The sequence below is a fragment of the Thamnophis elegans genome, chromosome 7, assembly GCF_009769535.1.
Source record: "Thamnophis elegans isolate rThaEle1 chromosome 7, rThaEle1.pri, whole genome shotgun sequence".
NCBI lineage: Eukaryota > Metazoa > Chordata > Lepidosauria > Squamata > Colubridae > Thamnophis > Thamnophis elegans.
In genome coordinates, this window is record NC_045547.1 from 48,939,857 (window position 1) to 48,957,287 (window position 17,431).

The window sequence follows — 17,431 nt, forward strand, 5'->3', positions numbered from 1 at the left end:
GGGCTTTTGAAATGTCCCTCAGAAAGGTTTTGCAGTGCTAATTGCTCATCCTTGGTTCTCTAGGCTCTGTAATATTTGAAAGATAAGTGATAGCTATTATTTGCCCCTTTAAAGATATTTTAAGAAATGGTTACAAGGCTATTATATTGGTATATCATTACAATATAATATTGTATTATATTATACATTATATTATGTATCATTACAGACTGATCACTTGTCTGTTGAATTTTTTTTTGTTAAATAGATATGGATTGCTCTCTCTTCAATATGTATTATCTTCTTTTTTGGCTTTTTCATTCTGCAGGAATTCCACTATGCATTATGTGGTTTACAATTGTTAACATGCATGCTAGCACAGTTGTAAGCATTTCCCATCTCTATTTCTTTTAGAAAAACCCTGTATGCATTCAGTTTATATTTATATGAGTTAATGTGACTAAATTTGGGTAGAATTGATTATGATTTGTGGGAGAGAGATACCAATTAGGTGCTCAAACTCAAGAAGTAAAATAGGTTGAACTGGATCCGATATTTACAGACTTTTTGATTACTGAGTAATCAACTGTGTGATAATCATAATAATAAAATCTATGATAGAGATTTTAAAAATCCTCATCCAAGATAGCAGTAAAAGATTTACCAATCTTGAAGTTTGAATTAAAATCTCAAGTAGTCTTCCTCTTTCCACTGAATAGAATGAATTTTGAGAACTCTAGGACTAAGAGAAGTTTATGTTTTTTATGTGTGAGTTGTAGCAAAAATATTCATTTTCATTGTATAGACAAGAAGGCTCAGTAATCAAAGACTATTGATTCATAAATAGTTTTATTTTCTAACTATTAAGTATTTTGCCCAGAGTTAATATTTTAAGATAGAAAATAAGAGTAAGAATAAAAGAAAGGTTTGAAGCTGTATATGAATGTAGTAGAAGCAAGTTTGTAAAAAAGGGTAAAGGAGTCCTTTTACTCTCCTAGTCATTGCCAACCATTGCTCATTTCTGTTTCAAGGCCATTGAGCCAGAGCAGTCCAAAGACATTTCCACAGTCATGTGGCCAGCATGATGTCATGGAATGCTGTTACTGTCTCACCAAAGTGGTACCTATTTATCTACTCACATTTGCATGCTTTTGAATAGCTAGGTTGGCAGGAGCTGGAGCAAAGACAGGATCTCGCCCACTCATAGGGCACTCGGGTTTTGAACCTCGGCTGCCAGCTTTCCAGCTGACAAGCCCAGCTTCTTAACCGCTGACCCACCGTACCGCAAAGTAGAAGTAAGAATGCTTTGCAAATACAAAGAGTAAAAGGGAAGTATTATATAGTGAAAATCTAAGTGTAAATTAGATTAATCTGGCTTTGTTTTCTTCTTCTTTTCTCTCATGTCTTTATTGCATTCTACATGTGATTTTGAAGTCAACATCAAAACTTCAATTGATTCAGAATGCAAACTGAAGACAGGAGATCTAGCAATCTCCACCTATGTTACTGTTGTATAGTAGTTGCTGGTTTGCTCCTGGCCCAATTCAAAGCCTTGGGACATTGTGCTACATAAAAATGTGCATAAGTAGATAATTTCTTTTGTTTAAGGTTCTTATTTTTTTTAGCTTTGCACATCATTGCTCATCCCCAATGAGATAAGCATGTAGACATCTATGCAAGAAATAGATATCCATTATCAGTTAACTAATTTTCTTAGTGAAGGAAGATGCTTCAGGTTACCATGAATTCTTCTTTTAAATGAAGCAAAGCAGCATGGTAAGAACAGGCATTTTATTATTAATGTAAAGAAAACACTGGATTTGCTGTCTTGCAGTTTAATTTGGATGAGGTTCATAGAACATGACAAATGCAAACTCTCGCTCCCAAAAGTATAAATTCTTTCATATGGAAACATTCAGATGTCTGGAAATAATTAAAATAAAATGTGTATTATTGACCAATTATGGATAGCATCAACATTCTAAATTAGGGATCTGCAGTCAAGTTTGTTTATTTTTCCATTTTTATAGTTCACTCAAATCAAAAGACTAGATGGCTTACAACATGTTAAAATTATAAAAACAGCAATAGAAATAAATCATTTTTAAAAAGCAGTAATGATAAAAATTAATTAATCTCTTCTAAGATCAACTGAAGAGAATTTTATTTGAAATTTATTAAAATGCAGATATTTACATTCCAGTCCTGATTATTTTTATATGTATCTGGTATTGCCTTATGGAAGCCAAAGGGACCAAGGGCTTTCCTTCAAAAGTGACTAAATAATACATTCTACAAATCTTAGGGACATTTAATTTCATACAATCTCTATGAAGATTCCTCATCTTGACGAAATCCTTGAATTGTAACAGTTCAAAATTTCATGCATGCATTTTACAGTATTCTATTTTTGCATGAAGTAGGATTTATTTTCATACTAAAATATAATCTAATATGTGGGGGGAAAGTTAAGTGAAAAATACATAATGACTCTTGATTAAATGTCCTTGTATCAACATTACTTTCTCATACTTTTATAATATTTAGATAATAAAAGAACAGCATTTTAAATCATTTTTCTATTTGATGTAATCTAAATATGTTCACATGTAATTCCTACTTGAATTCAACAAGGCTTTCTCCTTAGCAAGTGTGCCTAGGCTTACAATCAGCGAGAGAGAGAGAGAGAAAGAGAGAGAGAGAGAGAGAGTGTGTGTTTAGTGTAAGAGATAGAATAACCCACCATACATCCTCAGCTTAACCTCGGAAAAAAGTGTTGCCTCTTATTTTTGAGCTCAGGACAAGAAAAAGGTTGGACCAGAAAAGCTCAGAGGCATCTGCCATCAGTGGCGTGCAGTGAGGTTTATGGCTGGTGAGGCAAGCAGGCAAAAGCCACCCTACGCCGGACACAGCAGCAGGGCGTTCGGACGCCCAGGCACTGTGTCTGCCATAGAGGCGGGACGCCTCTATGTCAGACATAGCGGCAGGGTGGCTTTTGCCTCTAGCGCTGCCATCACGGTGCTAGAGGCAAAAGCCGCCCTGCCGCTATGTCTGACAGAGGTGTCCCGCCTCTAAGGCGGATCCAGTGCCGGGGCGTCCGAATGCCCTGCCGTTGTGTCCGACATAGAGACATCCCGCTATGTCCAAAAGCCCTGCTGCTATGTCCAAAAGCCCTGCCGCTATGTCCAAAAGCCCTGCTGCTATGTCTGACATAAAAAAAGTGCCAGCCTACGGGCCAACAGAGGCAGGTAAAACACACACACACACACAAATTACTTACAATAATACAATTACTTACTAATTACATTAATTTTGAATTCCTCCCCCTCCCTCCAACCCATATACCTTTTCCAGATGTTTCACAGAGGATTTCAACTCTGCTCTTGTCTGCCATGATGAAAATGTAAAAATGTAAAAGGAAAAAGGCAAGAGCTGCTGAGGTCAGGCTGGGTTAGCTGCTGCCAGAGCCTCCAATGGGTGGCTCTGCTTAACTGTTTAAAAAAGCCTCTTAAAAAGTGCCCTCTGCAGGAGGAGGCCTCATCTACATAAGGAATTTTTTGGCTTTTAACCCTTGTTTAACTCCGCTTGAGTGATCATAGACTAAATGAGGCACGTGGTTCTCCCGCCTCCTCCTGTAGAGGGCACTTTTTAAGAGGCTTTTTTAAACAGTTAAGCACTAAGCAGAGTCATCCACTGTGACTCTGGCAGCAACTACCTCAGCCTTTTTCCTTTTACATTTTTTTTTCTTTTTATGATGACAGTGGTGAGGCTCTGCCTCTCCTGACTGCATGTCACTGTCTGCCATCCATGCCTTTTTCTTGTTGTGCCAGATTTTTTAAAAAAGAAAATTTCTCTCAGTGTATATGTGCATAGGGAGAAGGAAGAGAATGGTTAATTTTTCTCTAGCTGATCTCCTCCACTAATTATGCATGCACATTGTTGCTGGTAACAGGAATTCTGACTAAGTTGCTTTCCATTATCAGAGATTGTTGTGGAAGAGGAAACGCTTTGAAAGTAAAGAGTCTTAATAGCCTGACCTGCTTGACAGTGTTTTTCTCCACAGCAAGAGTACCTATTGCAATTAGCCACAAAGTTATTTTGATTGCATTTAAAAAAAAAAAAAAAGCAAAACAGGGGATCCTTTTATTTCTCAGGAAGCAAACTGAACTTTTGGCTGCCATTGAACAGTTTTCAAGACTATGGCTCAGAGTCAAATCATAGTGTAGCAAAAAGAGTTGCTACAAGTTATTTTCACTCAGCCCACATATACAATGAATGAACGTATATGATGGAAAAAGAAAGGTTTGCAGGGTATGAATAATTAGTTTAGTTTAGTTTAAATTTATTTATAGGCCGCCCTTTTCCCTAGGGGGACTCAGGGTGGCTTACAACATATACATCAACATATACGTCAACATATAAATATATAGGTTGACCCCTTACATTTACTTCCCAGTCATAGTGGCAAATTTATGTTGCATGAAATATGCACACAAGTTGTGCATGTTGGGGGCTTTTGTTACATGTTTCATCATCAGTACACATTAATCTTCCTGGATGCATGGTTTGAAAAGGGCTGAAGTTTCAATTTCAGTAAACTCCCACTATAAGTTACTTGCTCAAAATAATACCTAGGATCAGAATTCAAATAATGTGTATTACTTATTTTCAACTAGTTCATATTGATCACTAGATATTTATGGAATATAGCAGTAACTGCACTTGGTCAAATTTGGTTGATCCTGAAAAAGTACATGGGTAGAAATCACCGAAAACTCCCCATCTGACGACTAGATCAGAATTCAAGAAACCAAGCCAAATGAAAAGGACATGTTGATGTAGTCATCAGGTACTGAATTGGACATGAGAAAATACTTTTTTCCTGTGGAGGAATTTGGAGTGTGATTTTAAAAGAAATGCTTCAGTCTTCCCTATCTGCCTAAAACCAAAGACTTGAATCATGGACAGATTAAACTTTAGCATCTGAACTAAAGGACAATCCCATAAAATAAAAGTAGGCAATCTGGTATCTTCCAGACATTTTGGATGGCACTATCCATTGGTAATCATAATTTGGCATGGTAATTTAGCAGTTAGCTATAAAAACATCTTTCCATTCAAAAAGTCATTAACACTGCCACATGGCTGAAAAGAATAGTTCCATTAGGGCTATTATCTGTGCTTCATTCCATACTGAATACAGTTAAGTGGTAGCTATTTGTGCATATTTTTAATCCAATGACTACAGCTTTCATTAATATGAAATGAAAATTCACAAAAAGGCATTGTGAAGAATGTGGAAGTGCTGCATTTGAATCATCCCTTTTTCCATATGCAACTCATTTGGGTGTACATTTTATTTATCTATTTGTAACCTCCCTTTCTTATTTTTACAAATAATTGAAAGTGGTGAACATATACTCTCCTCCTCCTATTTTCCCCACAACAACAACCCTGTGAGCTGAGTTGGGCTAGTTAACCATTAAAAGGAACCAGTTATGCTGGTTAAGCATTGGACCCACATTAAAATCCACCCTTGACTATGAAAGATCATTGGTTATTTGCTTTGGGTTTCTGCAAATTATGGAGTAATTCTGTCTTGTACAAAGGATTCCTGAAAAGAAAGACCTTTCTCCTTTCTTCTTCATTCTGTTGGAAGAAATGTCCTTCTGGGTTTGGCTCCAAGTGGGGAAAAGGACACTGGAGACATGGAGGCTGCTTGGAAAGATGGTTTAATGGTGGACAGGACCACATGGCTTGAGCCCTGACCAGAAAAGGTGATCACATACTTCAATGTTGATGGAGAAACAGAGAAGGGCTGAGATGCTGGGTCCCTGGTTTTATGCCCTTTCTGGCCTTTGATCTTGATCTTGTATTCTGATTGGATGTCAAACTCCCATGGAGCCATGCAGGGGCAACTCTCTAGACTGTGTTTTGAATCCAAGTTTGGTTAAGGTGACCAGATTTTCAGATTGGTAAAGAGGGACACCTTTGACCGGGGGGGGGGGGGTTGATTAAAAATTTTATACGGAGCAACAAAAATTTTCATACAACACAAAAATAGTATTGTAATATTTTTTTTATTTCAACATAACTACAATTTACAAATATAATACATTTATTTACATTTATATTTATTAAATATATTTACAAAAATTATGTACAGTATAATTTTATTCTTTGGCATATTGGTAAAACCATTTTTAAAAATTCTATACTCAATACTTTGAAATGTATTGTGCATAGAATTTTTAAAAATAGTTTTCAATTTATTCTGTGTGGAATAGTTTGAAATGTTTTACTTCAATTTATTCTGTGTGGATTCTTTTTTTAAATTGTCTTAGACTATTTAAAAAAAGATTCTATCCAAAATAAATTGAAATAAACCATTTTTAAAAATTCTATGCACAATACTTTTGACACACTTCCCTCCTTGCTAGGTTTTTTAAAAATGGTCCCCATTACTCTTCATTGTAAGGCAAGAAGAATGTTACTATCTAACTATGATTTAGAGACTCAATCCCTGCTTTTATCTAGTTATTTTACTGTTGACATTAAGTAGCTTTTAGGATTCTTTCCATCACCTTTTCTCTCCATCTAAAGCAGTGTTTCTCAACCTTGGTCACCTGAAGATGCATGGACTTCAACTCCCAGAATCCGCCAAGCCAGCTGGCTGGGGAATTCTGGGAGTTGAAGTCCACGCATCTTCAGGTGGACCAAGGTTGAGAAGCACTGACCTAAAGGAATCAGATTTTATCCCTGGCTGCTCAACCAAGGAGACGTGATGTTAATCCACAGGTGTAGGAACCAAAAACTTTTTGCTCCCCAAGACTCCCCCCCCCATTTGAAGCAGTGAGAATGACCATGCTGTCTCCAGAGAAATGATGGTTAATGTACAGGTAGTCCTTGACTTACGACCACAGCTGAGCCCAAACTTTTTGTTCCTAAGTGAGACATTTGTTAGGTGAATTTTGCCCCACTATACCACCTTTCTTGCCACAGTTCTTAAGTGAATAACTGCAGCTGATAAGTTAGTAACATAAGTGAATCTGGTTTCCCCATTTGACTTTGTCAAAAGGTCACACAAGGTGATTACATGACCCCAGGACACTGAAACCATCATAAATACGAATCTGTTGCCAAACATCAAAATTTTGATCACGTGACCATGAGGATGCTGCAATGGTCGCTAAGTGTGAAAATGGTCGCTAAGTGTGAAAAATGGTCATCAGTCACTTTTTTCAATGCCGTTGTAACTTTGGTCACTAAATGAACTGTTTGAAAGCTAAGGCTAGCTTGCATTATAATGCCTTATGCTAGCTTACATTTTGAAGAGAGAGAAGCTAAACTCCTTATTAGAATTGAAATAGAAATGAGTAGAGTAGAGTAGAATAGTTTATTAGCCAAGTGTGATTGGACACACAAGGAATTTGTCTTTGGTGAATATGCTCTCAGTGTACATAAAGAAAAATAAAATAGAATACATTCATCAAGAATCATAGGAAGCACTCCAAGTCAATCCAGAATGATGTAGATGTTAATACAAAGAACTGAGCAAATTAAAATGGTGAAATTAGTCCCAGGGAAATATTTTTCAAAGAAACCTTGAGCTCCTCGCGCGTCACCATTTTTCCCACACGAGCCAACTTCCAACCTCCGTGCCCCTCCCATCCGGGAAATCCAGGAAGGAACAGTTGCTACTTCTCTAGCCAAAGTATTTCCTGGAGCTCTATGGTACTGGGTCATCTTTTCTTATAAAAGGAAGTAAAAGGGGCGGGGGGGGGTTCCGTTTCCTTGCTTTAACATTTTAATATCTTCAATGAAAATACTGAGACATAGAGAGGTGTTAGACAGAGTGTCTTTTGTCTTGCCCCTGTTAGGATTTCTTAAGCAAATCTACTGGCTTTCAACATGAAGCCAAAATCGGGACTTTTTAAAAACGCGGGACAAATTGTTAGAAATTGTGACTGTCCCGCCGAAAGCGGGACTTCTGGTCACCTTAGGTTTGGTTGAGTTCTCAGATGCCATGTGGTGAATTAAGTAAAGGGCCAATATTATCATGCCTTAATCCCATCTGCCTAGAGCTGAAGGGGAGAACTCTTTATTATGTAAAGTGACTGGCTTGGCCTTCTTAATGGCCCATTGACAAAGTGGGTGGGGGCAGGAAGCTGCAGGGAGCTATTCTCTCTTTAAAACACATTTCTTCCTTTTCACATCCAGGGAAATATAATATTATGCCATTTTAATATTTCCTAGGATATTTCATTTTTCTGGGAGAGGGCCGGGTGATAACTTTCCACAATTATATTCCTATATACAATTAATTGAAAAGATGCTGCTTTAATTCTGTTTTATTCTGTCATGGTGGGAACTTTTAATCAGTGTTGAAGTAATAGCCAGATGTTTCTGCCCCTTCATAGAAGAAAACAAAATGTTTCATGGTATTATATTTCACCTCCTAATTGTTCTCAGAAAAGAGAACAAATTTTGCTCTGAATCTTTGCACACTAATTATTTTACTTTAATTAACATTTATTTTTAGGTTTCAACTGATTCCTGTTATAAATAACGAAACAATAAGCCCTATCACTGAAAGCTAATTGAACATTTAGATGTTCAAATGAAATGTTGAGTAATCTATGACTAATTTGGCAAAATGTCAAGGAAGAGCTGGAGGCAGCCCTTAAAGTAATGTTTGGCACTTGACATTACTGTACAAGATACATCAGTAACTTCATAATAAAATTAATATCCTGTGCCACTTCTAAATCTAAAATATATGGTAAACCTTTACAAAAATTAAAATTCTTCCTACACTGTTAATCTGTCTTTCCCAGTTTGGTGCCCTTTAGAGGTGTTAAACTTCCAGAGGGGCAGTTGTCTATTACATAGCTTTTAAAGAATGATCCCTCCTCATCCAACTGTTTTGTTTATTCTTTCTTTTTTCTTTTCTTTTCCCTTTCATTCTCTTTTCTCCCTCCTTCCCTCCAATAAAATTGACTTGGACATTAAAATGCAGCAATATTGAGGACCTGGAATCAACTTCAACTGCAGGACTATAAACAGGGTTTCTAAATATGCTATTTGGAGTGTCTGTTTGAAATGTGTTAGAAGCTACTAGTAATTTAATATTGGATTCTTTGAACCACTGAAACAAAAGGTGACTTCATTGACAGTTTGCCCACTAACTCCCTGGCAAGTCTGAGTGAGAAAGGGCAGTTTATGTGCATAACAGATTGTTGACATTTTACAGGTTTATGAAGCAGATAATTCTGCCCATCTACATTATGCATCTGAATGAAAATGCTGTGCCTATTATGTTCTTTTTGTATTTTCTCCAGTACGAGAGATGTTAAAACAACTCATCACTGATTTTTGATACTTTAAAAATTGTTTCTTCCAAAAGCATTATCCACTTTTATTTCCTTGTCTGGAAATATTGATAGAGGTATAATCTTAAAAGCATCTTCGGCTCTTCATATATAGATAGCTTTTCAACATATTTCAAGGAAAAGTGTTATAATTTGTTTTTGATTTGGTATTTCATCCACTTTATAAAGGTGGTATTTAGCCTTTTACTCTTTTCCACAGCAGTTTGCATTTTTATGGCAAGAAATGTGTACTTTGGTTAAGATACCATACTAAAGCTCCAGTGTAAAATGAGACATTACCACCACAGCATAACAAATTTTTATGAATATTAGCACTAACACTGAACTAGCACTTGAATAAATATTCAGAAATTTACAGGTTGTAAAATTAGATAGCTGACAATGAGAACTGAAGAGGGGGGGAAGGCCTTGTATTGTCTTCATTAATATTATTATATAGAAGCAGCTTACTGCTTAATGCTGGCCTCTGGCTTATATGCCACAAAACCCTCCTGCAAATCCCTACCCAAGTTTCACATAGTTCCTAAAGGCTAATTAAAAAATCCTGGCTCAGTGAGATGCCAGCATGCATGGTAGATTGCAGGATTAATCCATGTTGGTTGCTGCCTTTCTGTGAAAGAATTAGAGAATGGAATCTTTATTAGGCGCAAGTTGTTTGACAGCACAGTCTTAAGAAAGTTTGCTCAAAAATAAAATTTTCCCTGATAAGCAGATGTTAGATCTTATGTAAGATTAAGAAAATATCCTGGGATCATGCCTATAAATATAATATCATTCCTAAATTACAGAAAAGTGTTTTCTAAAAGCCAGAAAGTTGGTATCTGATACATAAAGAGTGGCTTTGGGTATTTGGGCTGTCCAAATCTTTGAATATTTTATCTTTGACCTTGAATTGTATGATATTTCCCCATTAAGAGTGGCACACAATTTGGGAAATCTTTAGGGACTCATAGCTGCTGCTTGATGAGAAAGGAACAACTGTGACCCATTGGCCTTTGCACAGTTAGTTCCATATGGTGCACCACTTGTGTCCTCTCCTAATCAGGGGGCTCTTCAGTCAATTGCTCATGCCCTGGTCACCTCACAGATTGATTACTGCAATGTGCTTTACATTATATTGCCCTTGAAGAGCATCTAGAAGCTTCAACTGGTCTAGAACACAGCAGTCCAGGTAATGATGGGCAAGCCTCGGTATGACTATATAATACTTCTGCTTTGCAAGCTGCACTGGTTGCCAGTTTGCTTCTTGTGCTATTCATGGGATTGATCACTCCTATAAAACTTTTCTTGGCTCTTATAGTATATGGGAATGACCTTGGAAGATGGGAAGTGGGCAGAGTCCAGACTTGCAAGATTGATGTCAACCTTCGCAGATAGATCAGACAGGAAACACAACCAGATAGCTAATTCAACTTTACTGCAAAGCTACAACAGCAGAATCTTGCAAGTCTGAAATTAAAAATCTTCCTCCATCTCCTTTACAGCCCAAGAAGCTAGTATTTCTTCTGAGCCTCTTTCTCCACCCATTATGCAATTTCAGTCTGTATTCTTGCTTATCATCTCTCCCTCAACATCTCTCCCTCATCCCCTCATCGCTGCCTCCTTCCTCCCCCACCACATATCCCAAGATCATTTCCACATAGTATTCCAATGGTAGGGGGCTTGGTTACTTGAGGAAATACCTGTCTCCCATTGTGTCTGCCCAGCTGATGCAATGTGAAAGGATTGGTATTCTCTTAGTTCGGTTGATTAAATAATGCCAGTGTCAGAACCCTAGACACTTTTTTAAGTACACATCTGACTTTGTTATTTTTGCCATCTTTACTCTGTTTTTTTGCTGTTGTTTTTAATTGTTTTTTATTTATAAACTGGGAACTGAACAGCATATAAATGTAATAAGTTATTATTATATTACATATGGAAAGGCTTTAAAATAAAAATTGCATTATTCTATCACAGTAACATATACTTAAGTAGAAAAATAATAGTTCTGGGTTTTTGTTCTTTTTCTGCGTCTGCCAAATTTTTGCCCACCAGCAAGTTTTGTACGCCAATTGATTATGTCCACTTATTTCATCTGTCTTGTGGTCTCTTTCCCACCAAATGGATTAGGGTTTGATACTTACATCTGTAAATGTATGTACCCATACCATAATCACAAGACTATTGCACAAATCAATTGCATCCTTGGTAAGCAAACATTTTTTGGCCATGATATGTTCAAATTAATGCTAGGCAAAAAAGGCACATGAGGTTTACTTTTTCTCAAATGATAATATAATCAGGCTCAGGGTTTAGATAATAGATAGGTACCCTTATCTTACAGCTCTTGCATGGTTTATCAAGTAGAAATACTAATTATAACAACTTTATATTGAATAATGTGTGTGAATGTATGTACAACATTCAATCTTATTGTTTTGTCAATAATTAAAGGAGCTGCTAAATGAAATGTACTCTAAAGAGTTGGGGAATATTTTTGAAAGAAACAATTAAGCACAGAATCATTGTTACACAGACCTAACTACTGTATTTTAGGAATGACAGTCAGGTTTTAAAACAATAGCTATTGTATACAGGTAGTCCTCGACTTATGATCACAATCAAGCCCAAAATTTCTGAGGCTAAGTGAAAGAATTGTTAAGTGAGTTTTGCCCCATTTTATGACTTTTCTTGATACAGTGGTTAAATGAATCACTGCAGTTGTTAAGTGAATTTGCTTCCCTATTGTCAATTTTCAAAAGTTGATCACATGGCCCCGGGACACTGCAACCATCATAAATATGAGTCAAGCATTTGAATTTTGATCATATGACCATGGGGAGGCTGTAAAGGATGTGTGAAAAATGGACATGTCACTTTTTTTCAGTGCCATTGTAACTTTGAACTGTAACAGACTGTTGTAAGTCAAGGACTACCTATACTTAGTCTTCAACAGAAACTACTTTTATTAGTCATACCTTTGTTTCAGATTGTATAAATCTTTTTCTTTTCTTTTTTATTAATCTATTTCTTTGAGTAAAGTGGAACAGTACAATACTAGGATTGGTTACTACAGTTGAACTTTAAAAGCTGATGTAAAAAATGCACATAATAAGCACAAAGGCAAAGACACGGCCTCCGAGAGCTTCAGAATGCTGAAAGCTTTCAGGAAATAATGCAGAATTATGGAAGACACTCAGTCTATATTGTAAAATATGCATGAAGGCAGCATGCTGATAATGTAGCTAAATATAATATTGCAGGGCCACCAGCAGTTGGAAGTTTTTGAAAAACATGCAGCTCAATTAATGTATTTCCACAGTCATTTTATTTCCACTAGACAAAGATGCAAACATCTGCAAAATAATGTCTGTGTGCTTACGTGTGGTAGTCTCAATAAAATGGTTTCATTTCTTAGTTTATTTTCTGTTTCTAATACTGATAGCTACTCCGATGCAATGAAAACGCTCAGCCCTTGAAAAACTAGAGAACATTGGCATATTGTGTGCTATTATGATTGCCTTTCTTATAGTAGTCAGTGATATGACCAAAACAAGGAAGGTTTGTCTGAAGGACGTGCCTTAGATATCATAATTCCCCTAGCACACAATTAGGCTAGCCTGAGAATTCAAGACAATGGAAAGAGTAGAGAAAGAGAAGAAAATGAGTGTTGTATGTTTGCCAGGACTAAAGACACATATAAATTAACAGAGCTTATTGAGTGACAATTGCTTTACTACTAATTCCACCAATGGAATTCCATTACCCATCTGCTTTGATATGGATATGTTAAGATTCATTCATTCTCTCTCTCTCTCTCTTTCTCTCTCTCTCTCTCTCTCTCTCTCACACACACACACACACACACAAACACACACACACACACAAACACACACACACACACAGAAACCTTGCTTAAAGATCATTCAAAATTATGATAAAGTTGATTTTAAAAATCCTTTGCAACCAATTCTTCCATTTTCTACTAGCATAGAATGTGATGGCAATGTGATTACTATTCCTGTCCTTCACAGTTGGCTTCCAACAAGTAATGTCTTTCCAACAAGATAGAGCACAGAAGTAAAATAACAAGTTGACCTTGTAATGTCTCAATGACCACAATGACTTGATTAATAACTGTATGAGAAGTGATGTTGTATGTCCATTGTAGTGTCATGATTTTTCACTTAACAATTACAGGGCTTAGTAATGGAGTTGCCAGTCCCAACTGTGGTTGCTAAGTGAGATATATACCATATATCAGACATCAGTTTCTAAGACAAACTTAACAACCCACAATATGACTTATCAGAATGTTTGAGCCCATTGGTATGGAAGAATTTCAAAGTTTATGGGTCGTACATATCTATTGATGTAGTATCACTAATAAAATGTTACATGTTAGGTGTGTGGTGCTATAGGAGATGACCCAACCAAAGGAAGGGTCAAACGTGTCATCAGTTTGAGTCCTTTTACTCCCACAAGAGATATAAGTCCAGTCCACCTCGAATTCTGTTGACTCTTACCTGCCACCAATTTGTTTTGACCATTAGTAGTGAGAATATGGGTTTATTGTATGCTAACACCCTCTACAACAGGGGTGTCAAACTCGATTTCATTGAGGGCTGCATCAGGGTTGTGTTTGACCCCGGGGGCTGGGGTGGGCATGGTCAGGATGGACATGGCCCACTCAACATCACTCATGTCGGAGGCGCCTGTAGTGGCCCAAGTTCTCTGCCAGTGAAAACAGGCTCCAGAGATCTGTTTTTGACTGCCACAGCCTCCTGCAACCCTCTGCCCACAAAATGGAGCTTGGGACCCCATTTTTGCTGGCAGAAGGACCGCAGACCAGTCCTTCATTATTTCCAGGGCGGTCCCATGGGTCATTTCTATGTATCTGGCAAACCAGATCTGAGCTCCGGACCTTGAATTTGACACCCCTGCTCTACAAGAATCTGCTTGAAAGGCATTTGCATACAATAAATCTGTATTCATTTTAACTGCCTGGACTCCCATTTTCCTACACTTAACAATTGCACTGCAGTAGGGATTCACTTGAAGCAAATCTCTAGGTGCATCACGTGATCAATTGTACATAATTCACTACAAAGGCAATATTACTCTTTCAGAACAATGAACTTCTGCCAGTTGCTCAAAAAAACAGGTAACAGAACCCAGGCATGGTATTTTCTGGAACAGGGATGTGAAGAAGGTCATTCCCATTGCTATGATAATGAGTAATCAAATGCAGATCCTTCCTACTATATGACTTACTGATATGTTCATTTAGTAAAGAAGGCTCATTCTAGGATGACCTTAAGAAGTCAGCCTCTGCAGGTGGAGGGCATTTTCCCATCGTAACTAAAGAAAGCCCTTTTGCAGTAGTAGTAATAAATTATTTATTCATGACTTTATGTATTCTCCTATTCTTGTGTAATTTTGTATGGAGATTGCTTTGAGATCTTGGCATCTCTTGGCCGAGGGCCTGGTTGCAGATATCTAATCATTTTGGCTCCTTGTCAGAGGAGAAACCTCTTCCATAAGAATGGGGAGGAAAAGTGATAAATGGGTACAGGCTCTATAATAATTAAGCTAATTTCCATAATGGTTTTGTTACTTAGAAGTGATTTCCAAAAGAATTCCAAGGCTTAAAGCAATAAAGGGAAAAGTTACATTTTCAAGGATTTTGTAATTTTTAAAATAAATATATTCCTATTATTGTTATTTATAGCATCTTGTTATGAGATCTGAAATAATCTTATTCTCTGAGATTCTCATCCATTTTTCTTAAAGCACGTAAATATGCAAATAGTAACTAATAGACCTTCTGTGTAAATATTTTATAGTTTGTTAAAAGCTGCTTGAGAATCAGATTAAAATTAAGTCTTCATTTAACATTCAACATTTTTTTTCTTTCTTGTCCTATGGAGCAACGATATAATATATTGAGGACTGCAGCTAAAATATATGCCCAATGTCAAGTGTTTTCTTTGTTTCAGATGACAGTCCATATACTAAATCTGCAAACCAGTCAAAGCCACCCGATGGAGCACTAGCTATAAGAAGACAGAGCATTCCAGGTATACCACTATATACTATTAAAATTTGCGTGTCTGTTTGATTTTTTTGTAACTTTCAAGTGGGTGAAATAGTGCATCACAGAGCAACAATTTTTGAATCAATGCACCTCAAATAAGCTAACTTAAAGAATGGGTCCAAAATCTGCAACCCATGACACCTTGAAGATTGAAATCTGGTAAAGTTGCGCTGCTTCGCTGCTGCTGCACCAGTACAATTAGCCTTGGTTATGTGGTTGTCATTTCTAACACTCCCTGCCAGTTTTTTTACAAGAAAAGTCAGTGGGGAAACCATGGGAAACAATCTCAGGGCATCCTATCTCTATTATCTTTTACCCAAATTGGTGTTTGCCATTTAAACTGATTGTCCTTCACTTAATAACCAAGAAAGAAACCACTCAACTCCATGTTTTAGAATTAAGTGTACTTTTACTGATTATAAACAATGAGAAGCAAAGCAAAGCTGGATCTGAGTAAAAGAGCGCGAAAGCAATAGATATCAATACATGATTCATCCCCCTCCCCTTGGTACCCCGGTCCATAGTCCAATCATATATCACCCAACTGTCAGGTGGGAGACATCTTCAAAAATCATCATCAGGATGGAATGCTGGACAATTGGCCTTGGCGGGAAGCTCCCCTCCTTCCACATGTGCAAACGGATGGTGAGAACCCCCAATTAACAGTCCTCCTGCACAGAATATTTCCCTCCCCGTTTCAATGGCAGCCGAAAAGCAAGCAACAAAACAGAGGCTGACACTGATCTATTGAAAAGTAAGGTTCTAATCTGAAGTTTAAAGATGGGGTTCTTATTAAATAAGTTTTAAGTAGTGATAAGGTTGTAATATTTTTTGTACTGAATTGCATAATTAACTGCTTTGAATCATGTTTGTGTGTGTATGTAAAACTGGGTTTTAAATATATAAATGGCTGGTGAATGTTTCTGGACTTTAAGTAATCAGGATCATAGGAACATTTACATTAACAAAAAATTAATACATGGAGAATTTTGGTTGATTAAAATCCAGTGAAAATATATTTAAGATAGTGAAAAACTAGTAAAAACATAGGACAAAGCTTCACATGATTCTGTCGCATCGTGTATATCTTCTGTTGCACACAAAAAAATAAGAAAACCAGAAAGATAAAGAATGTTACAGAGCTATAAAAATCAATGGAAATAATAGAACCTGAAGGCACCATCAAATGAAATCAATGGACATGAAGTTTAAAAGAGAGAAGGGCATGTAATTTAATTGTGGACTTCATTGACTGAGATTGTTTTCAGTTTGAATAGAATTTGTCAGAAGAATTTTATCCAACTGTCAGTGAATATTAACACATAAAACATTACATATTTAGAAGAGTTCTTATTATTTCAGCTGCTGGTCTGAATTAAATTGGAAGATGATACTGGGATTTTTGTTCCAGTTGTAACTATTTTGCCTAACATAATTGTGTCTACTTTTTTTTGGTAATTTAATCTCTTTAAGCTTTGTATGAAATGTGATAATAATAGAAATATTCTGTTATTTCTAATGAAAATATATAGTCTTATCTATTATTAGAGTATTTTAATTTTTAAAAAATATTCTATGAGGACTACATCAAGATCTCACTTTTACAAATCTGATTTCTAAGAAACACTATGCAGTGCTGACTTCTTCAAGTAATGCATATGAGACACACTTCTTTCCTACCATCAGTGTGTGAAGGTTTATGATGACACTGGGATATATCTTGGGGTTTGTCTGTGTGTGTACCATTGACTCCTGGCAACTGCTTAGTCAAGGCCCTGCCATTTTCTTGGCAGGGTTTTTCAAAAGGGGTTTGCAATGCTTTCTAACACTGACAGGGACAGCCTGGCCCAAGTTCACCCTGTTGGCTTCATTCTTAAGAAGGGAGTATAATTCATAGACCGTTTCAAGCCTGATGCCCTAATCAATATACCAAGCTAGATTTCTAAACTATATCTTGTAACCCTTCATTATTTTTAGAATA

The 17,431-nt window shown here is 36.7% G+C and overlaps 1 protein-coding gene across 1 annotated transcript in view; it reads left to right on the top strand.

Annotated features, from left to right (window-relative positions):
• Positions 1-17,431, top strand: part of GRIP1 (glutamate receptor interacting protein 1) — a 275,604-nt gene that overhangs the window by 141,048 nt on the left and 117,125 nt on the right. The window contains 1 exon segment of the mRNA XM_032221400.1: positions 15,353-15,433. Within this exon segment, the coding sequence (XP_032077291.1) occupies positions 15,353-15,433 (81 nt within the window).